The sequence below is a fragment of the Cygnus atratus genome, chromosome 2 (assembly GCF_013377495.2).
Source record: "Cygnus atratus isolate AKBS03 ecotype Queensland, Australia chromosome 2, CAtr_DNAZoo_HiC_assembly, whole genome shotgun sequence".
Lineage (NCBI taxonomy): Eukaryota > Metazoa > Chordata > Aves > Anseriformes > Anatidae > Cygnus > Cygnus atratus.
In genome coordinates, this window is record NC_066363.1 from 111,080,143 (window position 1) to 111,097,668 (window position 17,526).

Sequence of the window (17,526 nt, forward strand, 5' to 3'; positions counted from 1 at the left end):
TAAAGAGGAAATCGTGTGGAGGCAGAATAATATTTCTGAAAAGCAGTGTTTTGTTTCTACTTCATGACCAAGGCAAGCTACAAACTAAAGATGAAAAGGTGTACTTCATGGCAGACAGCAGGATTGGTCCCAAAGAATAAAATAACGTTGATCTGCAATGTGTGTGGGGGGGGGGGGAGAGGGGGGGAATCACATCGGCAAAAATCTTAAGTGACACAAAAAACAGGCTCCAGCAGTCGAGGCAGCACGGCTAACGCTGGCACTTCCGTGTCGCTTTGTGCCTCACGGGTTTAACGCTTGCCCACGCCCGCCCCGCGCCCCTCTCCTCCCTCAAGCTGCTCTCACTGGACAGCCCAACGGCCACAACGGCCCCCAGCGCCAGCTGGGGACGGGAGCCGCCCCCCGACCCCTGTCCCCTCACGGCGCCGCTCTCGCGAGACCCGCCGCGATATCTGCCGCTGGGGCCGCGGCCGGCGGCTTCCCCTTTTCCCGCCGTTTCGCGCGGAGCCGCCGGGAGCCAACCAGGTAACGGCGCTCCTCCCCCCCCGCCCCCCCCACCCCCCCCTCCCTGGGTCCGGCCGCGGGGCTGTGGCGAGGTGGAGCCACGGGCGGACGGGCGGGGGACGCGGAGCGGGGGGCGCTGGGCGATGCTTGCCTGGACATGAGCCGGCAGCGTGCCCGGGTGGCCAACAAGGCCAACGGCATCCTGGCTTGTGTCAGGGGTAGTGTGGCCAGCAGGAGCAGGGAGGGGATCGTCCCGCTGTGCTCTGCTCTGGTGCTGGAGCGAGTCCGGAGAAGGGCTGCGGAGCTGGTGAGGGGTCTGGAGCACAAGTCCTGTGAGGAGCGGCTGGGGGGTGTTTAGTCTGGAGAAGAGGAGGCTCAGGGCAGGCCTTATTGCTCTCGATAGGTATCTGAAAGGAAGCTGTGGGGAGCTGGGGGTCGGCCTCTTCTCACAGGTAACTAGCAATAGTACCAGAGGGAATGGCCTCAAGTTGTGTCAGGGGAGGTTCAGGTTGGAAATGAGGAGACATTTCTGCCTCAGAAAGAGCAGTCAGGCATTGGGACGGGTTGCCCAGGGAGGTGGTGGTGTCACCGTACCTGGGGGTGTTCAAGGTAAAGGCTGGACGTGGTGCTTAGGGACATGGTTTAGTGGGTGACATTGGCAGTAGGATGATGGTTGGACCAGATGATCTTGGAGGACTTTTCCAACCTCAATTATTCTATGAAGGGGCACCCCTGGGGTCCTGGGGCTGCCACACTCCCTGCCAGCAGGAGGGAGGCTCGTGAGGGGTGGCTGTGTGCTGCCTAACCTGGCTGTGCACCTGGCTCAGGCGCTTTGCTTTGCCCACACCTGGAAGTCAGCTAAGAAGCTGCTGTTGCTGAGTGCCTCTTGCACCTGAGCAGCCGCCCAGGCATGTCGGAGGGTCTCTTAGAACACTTGTTGGGGGCCCTCTCTTTGAAGACAGGTTGGACACCTGTAGAAAACAATGTATCACTTTGGGATCTTGAGGCAGATGAAGCTTGGGAAAAGCCATTGATTTTTTTCCTGTTTGTAGAGGTACTGATTGTTTCCAGCAACCTTTTCCCTTTTTTTTTTTCTTACAATATTTTTTGTGGGGGGAAAAAAAGCACAGCAAAACCATTGGAGATTAATTCTTATTAATTCTGGAGTCAGGTGCACTTGAAAATGATTGGAGATATTCAACCCTGAGACAATAAGCACAAACAAGTTTGTTGATTTCATTGCCCTAGTGCTCAACAGAGAAAAAGATGGTTTCTGAGGTATCTGCGTGTGGTTGAAGGTAGAAAAATAAGAGTTTAAAAGACCTTCCTAATGTCACTAGGCAATCGGTTCCACAAAGAAGTATTGTAAGATGGCTTAATCTGACAGCACACAAAGCGAAGCATTTCAGCTCAGAAGATGCAAGCAGAGTGCCATTCAACTTCAGCCGAAGAATTGTAGGCATTCCTATTTGAAAAGGTAATTTGTTTTTCTGTTAAGGACTATTCTCAAAATAAGAACATAAGCTAGGTTGAAATCAGGTACTGACATGGGCACTGAATTTTCTAGAGATGTAGAATATTAAAGCAAATTTGGAGGTACCTAATGATTACCGATGGTTCCATCAGCTACCATTACTGTAGCATTTTAGTGTCCTTACACAGTATTCCTGTGTTGTTGAAAATGATGCTTTATTCCATTACTTTTATTCTATTTTTAAAATGGGCATTCTGAAATAAAAGTGACTTGCTTAAGACTATACGCAAAGATTTGAGAAAGAAGACAGGAACCAAGGCTTCCAGGTCCTAGACAAGGTCATTAACCGGTGGCCTAAACAGTTTATCATGGTGACCAGTTAAACCAGTAGCTGCATACCCAGGGAACCAAAGGGCAGAGATTACATGAGTATTTCCATATTGGACACCCCATGCACCAATTAGAGTTGAATCACCTTGGCTCAGACCCAGATCTGAGTACCACACTTCCCCTGTAGATCACCTGAGGGCATCATCTGTGCTAAGAAACCCTTCAAAAGAAAGAGGAATGACAGGTAAGGTTGTTCTATCTGAATTGTATAGGCAGTCTGACTTTTAAGACAGAGCTCTCTGACTTTGATAGTTCTCCTAGAATACTGACATTTTGGGGACTTAGGAATTCTGAGATTGATTTAGTTCCTTTGTGTTGTGGAGTAGGAATAAATTCAATGTAGAATCAGGAAGACTTCAAGGAGAGCTGGGCTTCTCTTTGCAGAATCTATCATTTGTATCCACATCTATTTGCACGTACAATGTTAGAATGCATGTACACAAATGTATCTCTGATAAAACTTCTCACAAACAGTTTTTCTGATGGCAACGTTTTGGAAGCACGGGTTACTTTAGAAAACGAGTTCTATTTAACAGTAGTTTACAGGGAGAAAGATTAAAGACTGCTAAGTATTTTTAATCTATTTTTAAGTTGATAGCTGTTTAAGGGGTGGGGAAATGGTAGGAGTGGACAAATTTCTGTTATTTTAGTATTACTTGCAGCAAAATCCTTGCCATCTTCCATACTTTCAGGGTGGCTGTCAGTAAATAAGTACAACCTGACAAGAATATGAGTGAGCTTTGTGTTTCATCTCTGGCTGCAAGTTATATTCTGATAAATGCAAACATAAGTGGTGTCGATCTGTCATTACAGGCATACACCTGTCTTCAGGAACAGCTTCATAACTATGTTATTTAAAACTTAAAGTGTGAGAGCGAGCCAGTTCTGCAAATAAGTAAGCTGAGAGCGGAAGAAACAAGATGAATGCATCTGGAGGAACTTGTGGGAGCCCTAATTCTGCAGAATCTTCTGGAGATTTCTTCAAGGAGCTGTGGTCCAAGCTGAAAGAATGTCATGATAAAGAAGTACAAGGTAAAAAGTGAAGTCTCATTTCACAGAAAGCTGTCTCTTGCCACGGTAGAACTTTGAACCAGAATACCACTCTGTCTGCGTGGATCTAAATACATTTTTAAAGTTTTATGTTATGCTTAGGTGAGGGACTGAATGATTACAAATGATCCTTACAGACTGACCACCTAAGCCTGGCTTAACAGGATCAGATTTAAACTGCCGAAGTATAAATGATTTGCTAGGTCACCTGAGAGAGGAATAACACAATGTTACATGGGATCTGTGTTTGCATAGGAAATATTCAAATGTTGGCTAAGTTTCAATGGTTATGGTTAAAAGTTTCCAAATCAAGTTACTAAATGTATTTTTTTTTCCTTTGGGTTTAGTCACTTGGGATTTATTAAAATGAAGGCTGGGACAAGCATTTGCATTACGTCCCCTGACTTATGCCAAATCCCATTGCAGATTCGTATTACTGAAGTGAAAAATATTTCTTCAGTTTTTAGTGTTCAACAATTTCTCAGCAGAACTTATAATAATGTTGTTTATTTTTATGCTATACTTTATGATCTGCATGTTATTTTACTATGGTTCACTGTTAATGTCTTTCCATTCTTCAGCGGTGTAGGAAACTAATAACACTCAAAGATGAATTATTGCACTGAATATTTATATTCTTATAATACTGTTTCAGAAGTAGTATTCATAAAATATTTTGCTAAAAATACTTTAGAAGTAAACTGCTGTGTTTTCTTAAGTCACACAATCCATTTTTTTTGGAATGGATTGGAATAATATTTGACAGCATCTTCAACAAACACATTATTATGCATGAAAAAGTATTTTTATTAGTCTGGAATAAAAGCAGGTGATTTTTTTGTGAGTTAAGAGCTGTAGAGATGTTTCATACCTCATGCTGAAAGCCACAGAAGTCTTGGCTCAAGAATTTGCAATGCCAAGCCTTGGTTCTTTGTGTTAGTAACTATTTTTTTTTCTTTTTTCAAAAATTTGCATCGGTTTGGTAGCTGAAAGAAAAGATGTACCGGTTAGTATGATATTGTTACATTAAAAAATGAAATGTGTAAGTGTAAGATACACAATTTTATATTATGTTCAAAACACAAAAAGTCTATTTTCATGAGGGTTTATTTTTTTTTAATCTTGATGTTTCTTTTCAGAGTGGGTGTGATGTCAGCTACAGATAACACACAGAATTACTGACAGAGTAGGATCTGGCAATCTATGGCATGTCTGAACAACAAAAACTTGAAAACCAAAAAGCTCTAATGTAGAGGGTAACGTTAAGTGACCCCTTCTCTAGTTTCTTGGGATGTGCAGCACGTGATTTAACGTTTTGGTTTTCTTTATGCATGTAAAGATACTCTTCAGAACGCATGCTGGGTGGGGCCAGATAATTTTGCCACTAGGCAGACTTTTTCATGCCTAGCCCTTTGTCAGTATGTCCCGCACCGTGTTAGGTAAAATTAGGTCTTCCGTGATAACATCAAAGACATGCCTGAAGGATAGTTAATTTTTTCAAAGGTGGGGATCCTCTTATAGAAAATGGCACTGGAAGATATTTTAGAAACATCAAACACAGGCTTGCCTGGACTTTGCTTGTTTCTGAAGTCTATAAATAAGAATTAAAATTGACTCATGAGTTTCCAATCTAAATGTCAGCAAAAAATTATTTTAAAGATGGTGGAAGTCGGATTAGGGGAAAGTTAGTAGTTGGAGAAAAAGTCTTTTGCATATACAAGGCACAGGGCACTACCATTGTGGAATTCTTCGGGTAATTCTTCTAATTACAAGTCCATGAAAAGCAGAATTTATGAAGAACAAGTTTGAAACGATCAGATATATTATACAAGCTATAATAGTTGAAGTATTCTGTAGTCTATATTCTATAAATATATAAACTCATACATTTCAAAATGGGTTGCATTGAATTTTTAAATTACTGTATTGTAAAGAATGTTTTTATTCCTCCATGTTATCTAAACTCGCCCAGTCCTGCGACTTCATTAGTGAGTGAGAGTTTTTTATTCTTTAAAAGTGATCATTTGCAAAAAATGCTGAAACTCCAAATTTTGGATCTCTTCAGACAAAATAGCCAGCCTGGCACTTCTCTCAAATTCATTGTGACAATCCACAGCCCTCTTTCCAAAGATATTGGACATGGTCAATTTTGGCTGACTTTTCATGGAATTCAAGCATGCTTAGCAACTCAGATTAATGGCTATTAAAAATATGTTTGCTTTCGTTACCTACATGTAAAATGTGTGAAACACTTACATAGCTCACTTGGATCAGAAAGGAATTTAATAATGCTGTTTATTTATAAAGTGACTAAAAATAATTATATGAATACTTCCTGCATGTGTGCCTTATCAACGTGGTTCCTGAGGACGAATTCAAATCTAAAGGACTAAAAAGAACTATATTTCAGTGCAGAAATGCAAGAAGAGAATGTTGCGTACAAGAAATAGCTTTAATTCTTTTTCAATTATTCCTTGATTCTGAAAATGGTTTTGAGGGAATTAGGGTAAAGGGGTGAAAAGGACTGTTGGCCTAGAAGCAGGGAAAGCTATGAGGAAAGCAATCTCATTATTGCTGTAGGAAAGGAAATGGTTGGAAACTCTTCAAAAGTAACAAAAAAAAAAAAAAAAAAAACAGGGCTGGGAGGGAAGCGAGGAGGTCATCCAATCCATTTCTGTACCCTCAAGGTAGGATTTCATCTATGTCACTGCTGACAGAAGCTTGTCCAACCAATTCCTAGAAAATTTCAGTGATTCTGCTGTTTTCCCAAGCACGGTGAATTTTCAGAAGGTAGAATTAGTGCGTTTGAAAATTCATCAGAACAGTAATGTTCATATCTATTAATTGAAATATTACAAGTACAACTTGCAATTTTCCTAAGATAGTGTTGTGTATTTAATCTGCCTAATGATAGTTTAAAGAAAGTCTCCATCATCTTAATAGAGACAGTGTCATTTACTAGAACACTTACGAGCTTTACATAATGTAGATTTATATAGTCTGTAGCTTGCCTATTTCATAGAAATATTGTGTAAGAGAGGAAGTTGAATTGGGAATGTACACAGTGTAGTTGCACATGTTTATGTGTTTACTAGATTATTAAATGGGGAAATCTGAAAACCCATTCACATTGTTTAAAAGAAAACAAAAAGTTGTCTTAATTAGTTTGGTTGAAGTCTGCCCATGCTCTGGAAAAGCAAAAGGAAGAGATTACACCTAATGTAGTAATTCAGTGCTCTTGGATAAATGTAACAAACAGGATTCCTGCCTTCTCGTTGCAATCATTTGAATTAAGAAAAAACACAGCCTGTAAGTAACCAGTTAGGTTCCTCCTGCATTCAGGTGAGAGGGGAGATAGTGTTACCTGCAGCACAGTACTGAGCCTTTTGAGCGCTGCCTCTCCGATTTGTGGCTCAGGTTGCCAGTGTTACCATCCTGAATCCTTGCTGAACAGACTACCTGTTCATACAGGAGATGCATTGTTGTGCAGCTTCATTCCTTCCGATGGGCGTGGAGCAGCATTAAAGCATGCTTTATAGGGGTTCTAATTGCAGATGCCTAATTGACTTGATGAATAGCAACTACTTAAAAAAAAAAAACCCTCTTTCTGCGCTGATTTGCATTATAGAACATAACATCTCATGGGTGTTGAACACCTAGAGGTGAAAGAAGTCGTGCTATATTTCCCAATAACCCTTTTCTGTTTTTTAAGCAGTCATTGCATTCTTATTTCATTGTCTCACTGGCATCTCATAGCCATCTGTGGCATGGTTTCAGTGACTCTCTGGCTGACCTGACCGTTGCGTTCTATGTGTCCTGAGCAGTGAACCTTCTCAAGCAAGTAGTTTGCCCTTTGAGCTGATCCCAGTTAAGTGTGGTAGGTGAAAGGAAAAAAGTCGACTGGCTGCCTTAACCAGCATTTTCTATCAAAAAAATGTAGTATTGGATATGTGTTTTGGTTTAAATTTAAAATTGTCAGAAGTTTTCCTAAAAGTGTTCTGGTACCAGAAGTTTATATCCTCCAAAAAGACTAATGCTTTTGCAAAAGCTCACAAGACACCTTGTGTTCAAACACAGGTTGCTGACTGCTTTTCACCCTTTGAAAAAAATACGGTCTTAGGAATGTTACATTGCTTTCTTTTTATTTCTTAAAATTACTGTTGCATATGTAATTAAAAAAAAAGTTACACAGTTGGACTCTGATTGTATCCAACCATTTTTTCAGAATAGGAATGTCCAGCTTGCATATGGGTAGTATCACATAAATTTCACTGCATCTCACCTAGGCCATACTTAAAGCACCTTTATATTTCTGTACCTGTGCACATTCATCCAGTACCCAGAAGACTGCAAGCAGATTGGCTTGGCTGCTCTCTAGATCAGGCTGTCAGCTGGCCACTCATGCCTGAGAGCATCATTTGGATTTGGAAACCTTTTTACTCATGCACAGAACATACATTTTGGAGTGTGTATTCCTTACTGGGAGAAGAGCCACAGATGAAATGATCTCTCCTCAATTCACCGTAAGAGGTTCCAGAAAAGCTTTGTCTGAGAGGTTCTGGTAGTGTACCTCCAACAGAACATGTTGTCCGTTTGTATTTAAAGCCTTAAAATGTATTTTGAATAACTTTCCTTTATGCATATCTAATACGTTATTAGATTCACGTATTGCATGCTATGTTTTAAGTGTAGTATTATGCAGTTATATATACACGATTTATATACAATTTATACACAGAACTTATTTTGTGTCATGTATGCGTAGTCAATTAAAATATATTGACAGTACTTGGTATTAGCATGTGTGTTTTTTTTGTTTTTTTTTCCTTTCTACAAAGAGGGTGTTTTTATACCCGTTTAAGTGTAAATCCGAGTGTTTAACAAGTCCCTTTTTCCTCAGGATTGTAATAGCTTTATTGGTTTCCAGGATACTGCAGAACATACACAAGACACATACACAAGAACATACACAAGAAATCCAGAATGAACCATTAGTTCCAAATTAGCGACTGTTCTCTCTCTGTTGCAGATATCATTGGCAAAAGGAGAATTTATTTATTGTGTCCACTGACTTTGTTAAGTCAGAATTGTATAACAATATCTTCTTTTCTTTCCACTTTTCAGGCTTACAACTGAAAATATCTAAGTTGAAGAAGGAAAGATGCTTGTAAGTATTCATCCTTATGATGTGATTTACTGAAGGAGAGTCTAAGTACAATTAATGAGCGGTAATTCCTGTAAGATCAATTAAGTTCTTGTGGATGTCTCCTTTCAGACATGTAGGAAGTTTTGTTCATTTAAATAGTTCAGCTGAAGTCATCTAAAGGTGTAGATACATCTTTGTGGGATGTATCACCTGAACGCTAGGTTTGTCTTGCTTCAACAAATGTCTGGTAAGGTTTTTCTATCTATACTATTTCTAGGATGCCCATCAACAATGTTGACATTTCTAAAACAAAAGACTATTAGGGAGACATTTTAAAATTGAGGTCAAGTCTTGTCTTGCCACTTGCATCTCTTTACAGATAACTTTTTTTTTATATATTTCTCTTCATTAGATGTTTGCTTTTAATATCAGCTGAAGTGCTTTAACTCAGCTTTTAGTCATTCAGTTAGGATTCTGGTTTAAAAAAAAAACAATTTACTAATTTTCAGGCACTCCTTATACTTTTACGACAAATGTGACTTCTTTTGCAGTAAATATTTACTGCTAATCCTATTCTGTTCAATAGAAGCAATTTGGGGAAAAAAATCTGGATTGCGAGATTTATGTATACAGTAGAACCCAAGTCCATATTTACAGTCTTAGTCAGCAAAAGAAAAATAAGATTTAGAGCCATATCTAATTAAATGATAAATGACCTGTTAATGTGATGTCCTGTTCAGATTTTTACTTCAGTTTTAACTGTGTTAATATTATATAAGTCCTGTATGATGAATTGCAATTTAAAGTGCTGTGTGAGAGGAATAAAAATGAATTGCTTGTTCTCTTTCCACCTCGGAAAACAATATCATTGTATTTGATACAAGAAATAAAATGTAACTCTTCTTAAAATAAGCAAGAAATACTACATACTTACGTTCCCAGCATTGCTATTTGAAGCAGTAAGATATACGATCTTAGTTTTGAGACAGCAAGCTTGTCTTGCTGTGTTCAGTTTGTGCTTTTACAGAAGTAACATTTATATTATCATGTCACTTATTAATTCCTGTTAGGTTTCTTAGTTCTCTGTTTTTTGGTTTGTTTCTTTTTTTTTTAGTTTCTCAAATTGTGTAAGTGACAAATAAAGTCTCCCCTAGGTTTGAACCTCCTCAAGGCTTGTGTGTTTTGCTTACTTCAGTAAAATGATGCCAATCCTGCTGGTGTTTGGTAATCCACAGTAGTACTTTGCATCCTCAAAGTGTCGCATCTTCTCACATTTCAGCTGCTTTCATGTAGATCTAATCTGTTGAGGCTGTAGATTTCCTGCCTATGGTTTTGACTTGTCCACGTGGTGTCATTTGATGCTTTAAGCAGATGCTACAATGTTTTCTCTGCACTTTCTGGGGACTAAATGCTGCAGAGAAGCTGCTAGACAACAGCAGTGGCAGCTGAAGGAACAGTTCAGGCCAGGATCACAAAAGGAAGTGTTGATTAATCACTTCCACAACAGCATCCATCTTACTGTGGCACCATGAGGATCCCCTGCATTTATGTAGCGATTCACCACAGCAGGTTTTACAAATCCTGAGGGTACCTGTGTTGCTAACTCCCAGCTCCCCCCACTATGCACCTGCTCCTAAGGATCAAGGTTGGTCAACTTTTGTACTGCTTGTTGTTCAATTGAGCACTAGCATGCTACTACTACAGTATACGTTCTTTGCAGCTGCTCTTTAATTGTGAGTAAGAGTTGATAAGTGATTTAAAAAATAAAAATGTAGCAGGAGAGTCCAACTGTTTATTTGGTCTGTTAGCAAATTTTTAGTCAATTGGAGCTATTAATTCATATGTGCTTTACCAAGACGTCAGGACGTATCATGGAATCTTGTCAGATCTTTCATTAAAGTCCAAGCAGCATACCTGTTTATATTTTAAAGATGCTTACTGAACATTGAGATTGGTAATGCAGTATCACAAGAAATACCTTTCTGTTACAGCGGATGGATGGATGGATGAGCCCTTAGGGTTATTAGATTACTTTTAGATAGCAAATATTTGGTGCTATGTTTTTAACTTACAGGTTACATGTACTTTGGGGGGGGGAGAATGGATCGGTTTAACATCTTGTTATTTTTTATGTACAATTCACTAATCAAGTAGCTATTTCATTTCTAATCTGAAAGGGTGAAAAGATCTTTTGCTGTTATTGTTAACTTGATCTGCTGTGTCATGAGTTGCTTCTGTATCCTGAAAACCTTAAATTACTTGATTAATTTTCTAGATGCTGACTGTTATCGGTGATGTGACTGAACACGTAGCAAATGTTTTAATTATTGTTTGTTGGAATCTTTCTCCAATTACCACACTGTCGATACAATACTCTTTATGTAGTAGGTCTTGTTTTCCTGGATGCATCTGAATACCTAAGGTTTAAAGTTTCAGACTTTGTAATCAGCTGACAATGAGTGCCTTATATTGTACCCCAGTTCAGCACTAGAGCTAATGACTTGTAAAAGCTAGGTCAGAGACTCTTCATTAAGAAGAGTGTCTCATAGTCTAAAATGTCTGTTAGGTTTATTGGCTGCACTGGCTTTAAAAAAAAAAAAAAAAGCCTTGTTTCTCCTGTCATTTTAATATCTTGGTGACGTTTTACAGGATTTAAGTGGAAGGAATGGAGTATTAGTGTATATTATGTATTTTTTACAAATAAATCAATGCCATGGAATAAGGTATGTCTTAAAGGCAGCTTGAGAAAAGATTTTAAAATTGAATAGGAGTATTAGTATTGAATATTAGGACTTCTGTAATTTTTGTAAACTGAAAAACATTGACTTTTTTTTTGAAATAAGCATCAGAAAAATATAGACTTTTTTGCAGACTTTTCATTTTGCCATGGCCTGCCTTTACATGGTTAATGAACTGAAATAACAGAACTTCAACACTTTCTTCTCATGTGAAAGTGTAAGTCTTAAATGGTCCATCACGCTGTGAACATTTAACCGTTTTATATGTTATGTAGGCAGTTGAAAAGGATGGCAGTGGTCTGGTTGGTAGTGCAGAAAAAATACCCACTCTTAAATTTTAGAATTAATAAAATATATCTGGATTGTATACTGCAGATCCTCCTGGCTGTCCCATTCACTTTATGGCCCATGATTATTACTTTTCTGTATTGCTATAATAATCATGTAATACCAGCAATATGCAAATGTGTTTGATTAATATATTTTAAAGGGAGAGTTGTTTTGAAAGTAAATCTTTGTAAAAGAATTGTATCAACAAGTTAGTAAATATGTTTTCTTGTGTTTGTCCTTTGCTGTTTTTTGTCAGCCAATTTCATGGCTTTCTTAAATGATTAATCTCAGGCATGATGAAAACACCCACTTTCTTGGAATATACAAAGGATTCCATGGTAAAAAGAAGAGTTAGGAGTGAATTCTCAGGGCTTAGATACTGTTGTGTTGTATAGGTTCAGCTGCTGAGCTTCTTCTGAAAGTTAATTTGTAGAAAAATATCATGTGCTTGTTGCTTATACCTTGTGTGCATCCTGAAGAGATATTGTGGTCAGATAATAAATGTCAAGGGGAGCTAAAGCTGAGAAGTTAATGTTACTAGTTTTTCTTAACTCCTCCTCAGAATAGCTGTTCTTTATTAAGTAAACAGTCCTGTCTTGTAGAGAAGAAATTTTACCCAAGTTCTTCTGTTTCTGAGATGTTTGGGAAGAGAGTTTGCTTCCCATTCATGTTCTGGAAATCCATGTTCTGTAGCCTGGGAATTGCTGCCCGAGGAATTAAACCTTTAATGGCTCTTGAGATTTGTTATAGCTTTACAAACTCGATGTGGTTTGCTGTGCTACAAGTTGCACTTGCTGCTTGAAAAAAGAGCAGAATGACCTGGCTGCAAAGGCCCCCCGTTAGCTCCCTAACAGCTCAGCAAGACAGTGATTTAAGAAGCACTTGAGCTCACGTTTCCTGAAATGGTTGCTTGAATACTATTAGCTTTTATGCCTTGACTATCTTCAACTGAATATTTGTCCTGAGCAAAAATCAGATTTATAGAAGGTCAGCTCTAGTTGTAGAATTAGAAACTAGCTGCTACTTTTCTAACTCAGACGTCTCTAAATTACTATTCGTCAGAAACATTTGTTTCATTTTTCTTCAACTTAGTATTTTTTGCTGATGATCGATCGAATTACCCAAGAGTATGAAAGAAACATACCAGAGATAATTCTCTATTGGAAAAAATAGAAGCTGTAACTTAAAGTTAGAGGTAACACTTTTTCTCTGTTTGATTTTAGGGATGCAGAGAGGCTTGAAGAGTTCTACACCAAGAATCAACAGCTCAGAGAACAGCAAAAGGCACTTCATGACACTATCAAGGTTCTAGAAGACAGGTGAACCAGTGTTTTTTAGCTCTGGGGTTTGTCGTGTTTTGTTCTTTCAGAGTATCTCTGTATACTTTGCAGGTTTGAATGTTTGGTTTTTGTAAATTAGTCATTTTCTAATACTCCAAATAGTGTGTTTCAAAGAAAAGTGTAGAATTTGAATTCTTCTGACTGAATTAAATTGTTATTTTGCTATTTTCTAAGTGCTTAGCATTTAGTTCAGTAAAGACGAATGGAAGTTAAACAGATCAGCCTGGGAGGCAGACAGATGCATTCTTTTTCATTCATTTTTTTAGACATAAATTTGGTATCAGTCAAGAAATAATACAAATACAAAACCCAAAGGTGAACTATACAATGTATTTTGAAACAGATGAAATAATTCACTAAGAAAACTTTCAGTTTTGGGGTCTTATTCCAGTTGTCTGCTTTATATTAAATTTAGTCATTGGTTCTGTCTCTTGCCACTGACTCAGCCATTCTGATCACCTTTTGACCTGTTCTGCCTTTCCCGTATCTGCTGCTGTTTAACCTGGTATAGCAAACCAAAACCAATTGACATGAAATTACAGTGCATTTTTCCATCTTCTAAAAAGAAATGATACTTGTTTTGGAACGTTTGTTAAATTTGCCTCTAATAGGCTCTTAGAAGCTTTCTGGGAACTGGAGATCATCTCATATGAAACTATTTTCTCACATTCCTGCATTACCACAAGTATCAGAGCTGCGATACTCAAAACATGCTTTTAGCTCTGCTTGTCTGTAAAAGTCACTAGGCATAAACTTGTAGCCAGGCAGGTAATAAACTTTCACTGTGAACAGGTAGAGACATTTGCATGGTGGATGGAATTTTCTAATCCCTTAGCAGATGAAATACATGCTGGAAAACAAAAAAAATAGTATTTAAAATTGCTTAATTCAGGGAGATGATAATAGTGTGTTTATTACGTAATCAGAAAAGCTAGCATGAAGAGGCATCTCAGTATTTTACCTTTTCTCTAATTCCATGATATTAAAATACTCATAAATCAAGATGGATTTTATTTCAAATATTAAACTGCATAATTGGAAATTTAGCTATTTTTTGCTTCATGTGCTAACAGCAGCAAAGCAGAACTCTTAACCAACTGGTATTTTGCCTTAGCAGGCAAAATAATCTGGCTTTCACTTTGGCAATACTAATGCTTTTTGCTGTGTACCACAAATAAATACTGTTTAGTTAACAACTGTAAAATGAACACACGTTTCACAGCATGAATGAATGTGTCGGGTAAGATGTACTGATTATTATGAGTCCTTTTCTGACCACAGATGAGCCTTAAACAACTGATCTAGACGAGCAAAGTGGAGGCAGCAATGCCTCAATGAGGCCTTTTAGATCCAGTTCTAAGTATTGGTGCCTAGATAAAGGATTTAACATATACTTGGTATTTGTTACAGACAGTAGTACGTGTAGGTACAGCTGTGTCTCTATATAAAGCTGCAGCACTTACTACTAAGTGGTGTTCTGCAGAGTTGTCAGAAATTTTCAAGTTTTCACTGTTCAAAAGGCCAGTTAAGTGTGGATATCTATTTCACATATGGCAGTACTTTTATAAAGCTTTTTTCTCTTAATTTTATTGTAGATTAAGAGCAGGATTATGTGATCGTTGTGCTGTAACTGAAGAACATATGAGAAAGAAACAGCAAGAGTTTGAAAATATCCGGCAGCAGAATCTTAAACTCATCACTGAGCTTAGTAAGTTTTGTCCACAAGTCTGAAGACAAAACAGTATGTTTTGTGAACTCGTCCTTCATAAATTCCTGTAACTTGATAGAATTTATGTATGGTATGCTTTTGTAAGTCCAAGAAGTTCAGTCAGGGGGTACTTAATTCTACAGTTGGAAAATAATGTAACACATACCAATTACTAATCATTTGAACCGCCTTCTTAGCTTAGATTGAAGTGCTAATACTGAAATTGGATTGACGTGGAAAATCTTACGCTGTAAGGTAGTCATTGGAGCTAAAATGTGGCTGCTTCCGTTTATTCCTGGAGTCAAGGCACAAAATGACTGATAGCTAGGTTTTCTAAGGAAAACCTTCTGGCTTCAGAAGTAGCTGGTGATCACAAAATAAGTTCAAACAAACGTTACCTGGGTCAAGCTTGTGTCCTGTGGCAATTTTTGTCTGTGGAGCTGAGTGAGCAATTCATTCCTCTTTACAATACTTGTATGCACATGGACAGAAGTAATTAATGATGGTGTGGAACTAATGTTGGGATCTAGTAGCTGTGACTCCTTTGCCATTTTTATCATTTTGTAACATTTTTAGTGATGAAAACTCATTTTGGTAAGCTGCAGAAGATATGTGGTATTAGGGTTTTAGAACTGATTCTATTTCCTTAGAAGACCGGAGAAAATGAGATCTGATACAATGTTACCACGTGTGAATTAATTTTGTTATACATTAATCGCAGTGAATGAAAAAAACAACTTGCAGGATGAAAATAAAAAGATAGCTGAACAGTTCCAGCAATTGCAGAAGGAATTGGAGTAAGTTTTGAGAATTGTTTTATTTTGTTTTTAATCTTGCTAGTAATGTCTGGGGATATAAATAGTAGCTTTTAAGTCTTTAAAACTTCATTTTGCTCTTTTCTAGTTGACTGGGAAAAGATAGCTGAATGCCACTTGATGTTATATAACAATGTAAAACTAGCATCTTTGTATTGCAGAATTGTTTGCTTTTTAACTGTGTAAATGCAAAGAGGTGGATAAATCTGTCGGAGAAATTCAGTTTGACTTCATGATTGCTCAGAATGATTCTGTTTGTTTGCAGTGCATAGGAAAACCTTACCTCATTCTTTTATTTTTCTGTAGACCCTTTAACAGTTGTTTCCTCTTAGGGTAAGGCTCTAGAAAAGTAGTTTCTCTAGTAGCCAGAGTCCCGGGATTTTTCAATATTTTTTTTTTGAAATAAACTTCTGATAATCTTACAATTTAAAAAAGAAAAAAAAAACATACTTTGAAAGAAAGCCATAAAAATAGCTGCAAGTTGACTGTCAGATTGTTCTCTGGTGTGCTGCCAAGAATGTACTGTATAATGTTGCAAGTAAAGTAAGCAAGTACTGTATGCTCTGTAAGGCAGAGGTTGTATTCTTTTCTTGTGTATCTGTGGTCTGACGTGAAATTTATCTCAATTTTGGCTATCTGTGAAGAAGTCGCATATGTGGGCAGGGGGAGCGGGATGGGATATATGGGCTTGTAAGGTTTTTTTGGCGTATAATTTTTTACGTTCGTTAGAAAGTAACCTTGTTGTCAGAGTAAAACAGCTTAGAGTACAGTTAGAAAGGCCTGTGGTTCTATTCCTTTCGTATTTCATTGTTTGTCTCCCACCTCTCACACCTTAATCATCCTATTCTTTTTCTGTATGCGCTTCATCGTTTTCAGAACATACTTGATAACCCTGGAAGCATTCCTCTTCAAGACCAAGTAGTAACGAATTTCTATATGCTTTCACTATATAATTGTTTTTCAATAATGGGTCTGCTAAATATCTTGACAGCAGTTAGGAACAGGCATTATAAATATTAATTGATTGATGCCAAACAGATCCATCCAAGTTTATTAGTTTGATCCATAGTCTTGCAACTTAGCTTCCAGTAAAAATCTCTGGCCACTGTAGGAAAGTTGAGAATGATCAATGTAACACCAAATTATTTGGTCAGCATGTTAAGTGGATATCTAAATGAGTACCGAGTTGTGTGGATTAACTGATTTATCAAGGCTGGTTCTGTTGTTTGTAATATAGCCACTGCATTTGGTTGTTTCAGTAGAACTATCGGCCTGCTGCTTTATTTAGAATGAACAACTTAGATCAGTGTAACACCATCAAATAGGTACAAGGTAGCAGGTTGTTTCTAGTGCATAACATAAAATCAGGATTTTGTAATCCTATGTGTTCTGTTCCCAAGGCTTAATGTTTTAAAAGAAAATCTAAGAATCCTGTATAAAAGCGAACTTTTCAGAAGAATTGCATTACCTGCTCCTTTATCAGATTAGAATTTCATTATCTATGGATGGAAAGAGCAAGGAGACTTCTACAAAAACATTTTCTGTAACCTCAAATAAATGCTTCCATAATTCAGAAATGATTTAATGCATATTTATGATGTATATATGGCAACTTCTTATTTCTTTTTTTTTTTTTGTGGTGGCATTTAAGAACCATCTCTTGGCTTGCATGGAACAATATTTAGGCAGGCTAATCTAATTTGTCATAATAGGCTGTGCCAGTAAATTTAAAGAGAACTCTGTCAGCTAACTTAAATTTGTGATGTAACTGGATTAATTCATTGTTTTACTGCATGTTTTGATCTGTTCCTTAAGATATTTTCAACAGATGGCACAGATTTCCAGTTATGGTATTTTCTGTGTAAATGTGCTAGAAAAGAGGAATTACAGAATTGCACAATAGGATACATCAAGATGTCAGAGAAGCAAGTAAATGCATCAATGTTTGTTTGACTAACATTCACAGTTAGTCATGGTAAAAAGCCTAACTTTGTAAAACTTTGTTTCTCCTTGTCTCAAGCCAGACACCTT

The 17,526-nt window shown here is 37.8% G+C and overlaps 1 protein-coding gene across 4 annotated transcripts in view; it reads left to right on the forward strand.

The window, feature by feature from the left end:
• Positions 1-316: 316 nt before the first annotated feature.
• The window catches only part of RBBP8 (RB binding protein 8, endonuclease), a 34,372-nt gene continuing 17,162 nt past the window's right edge, over positions 317-17,526 (forward strand). Inside the window, exons 1-8 of one of the 4 annotated variants that reach the window (XM_050708456.1) lie at positions 428-525; positions 1,845-1,981; positions 2,496-2,552; positions 3,182-3,400; positions 8,543-8,585; positions 12,856-12,951; positions 14,568-14,680; positions 15,402-15,477. In XM_050708456.1, the coding sequence (XP_050564413.1) occupies positions 3,289-3,400; positions 8,543-8,585; positions 12,856-12,951; positions 14,568-14,680; positions 15,402-15,477 (440 nt within the window). In that variant the 5' untranslated portion in view covers positions 428-525; positions 1,845-1,981; positions 2,496-2,552; positions 3,182-3,288. Of the gene's footprint in view, positions 526-570; positions 957-1,844; positions 1,982-2,495; positions 2,553-3,181; positions 3,401-8,542; positions 8,586-12,855; positions 12,952-14,567; positions 14,681-15,401; positions 15,478-17,526 lie in introns of those variants that run through there. The other 3 variants (XM_035564083.2, XM_035564084.2, XM_035564085.2) reach the window with 3 other exon arrangements.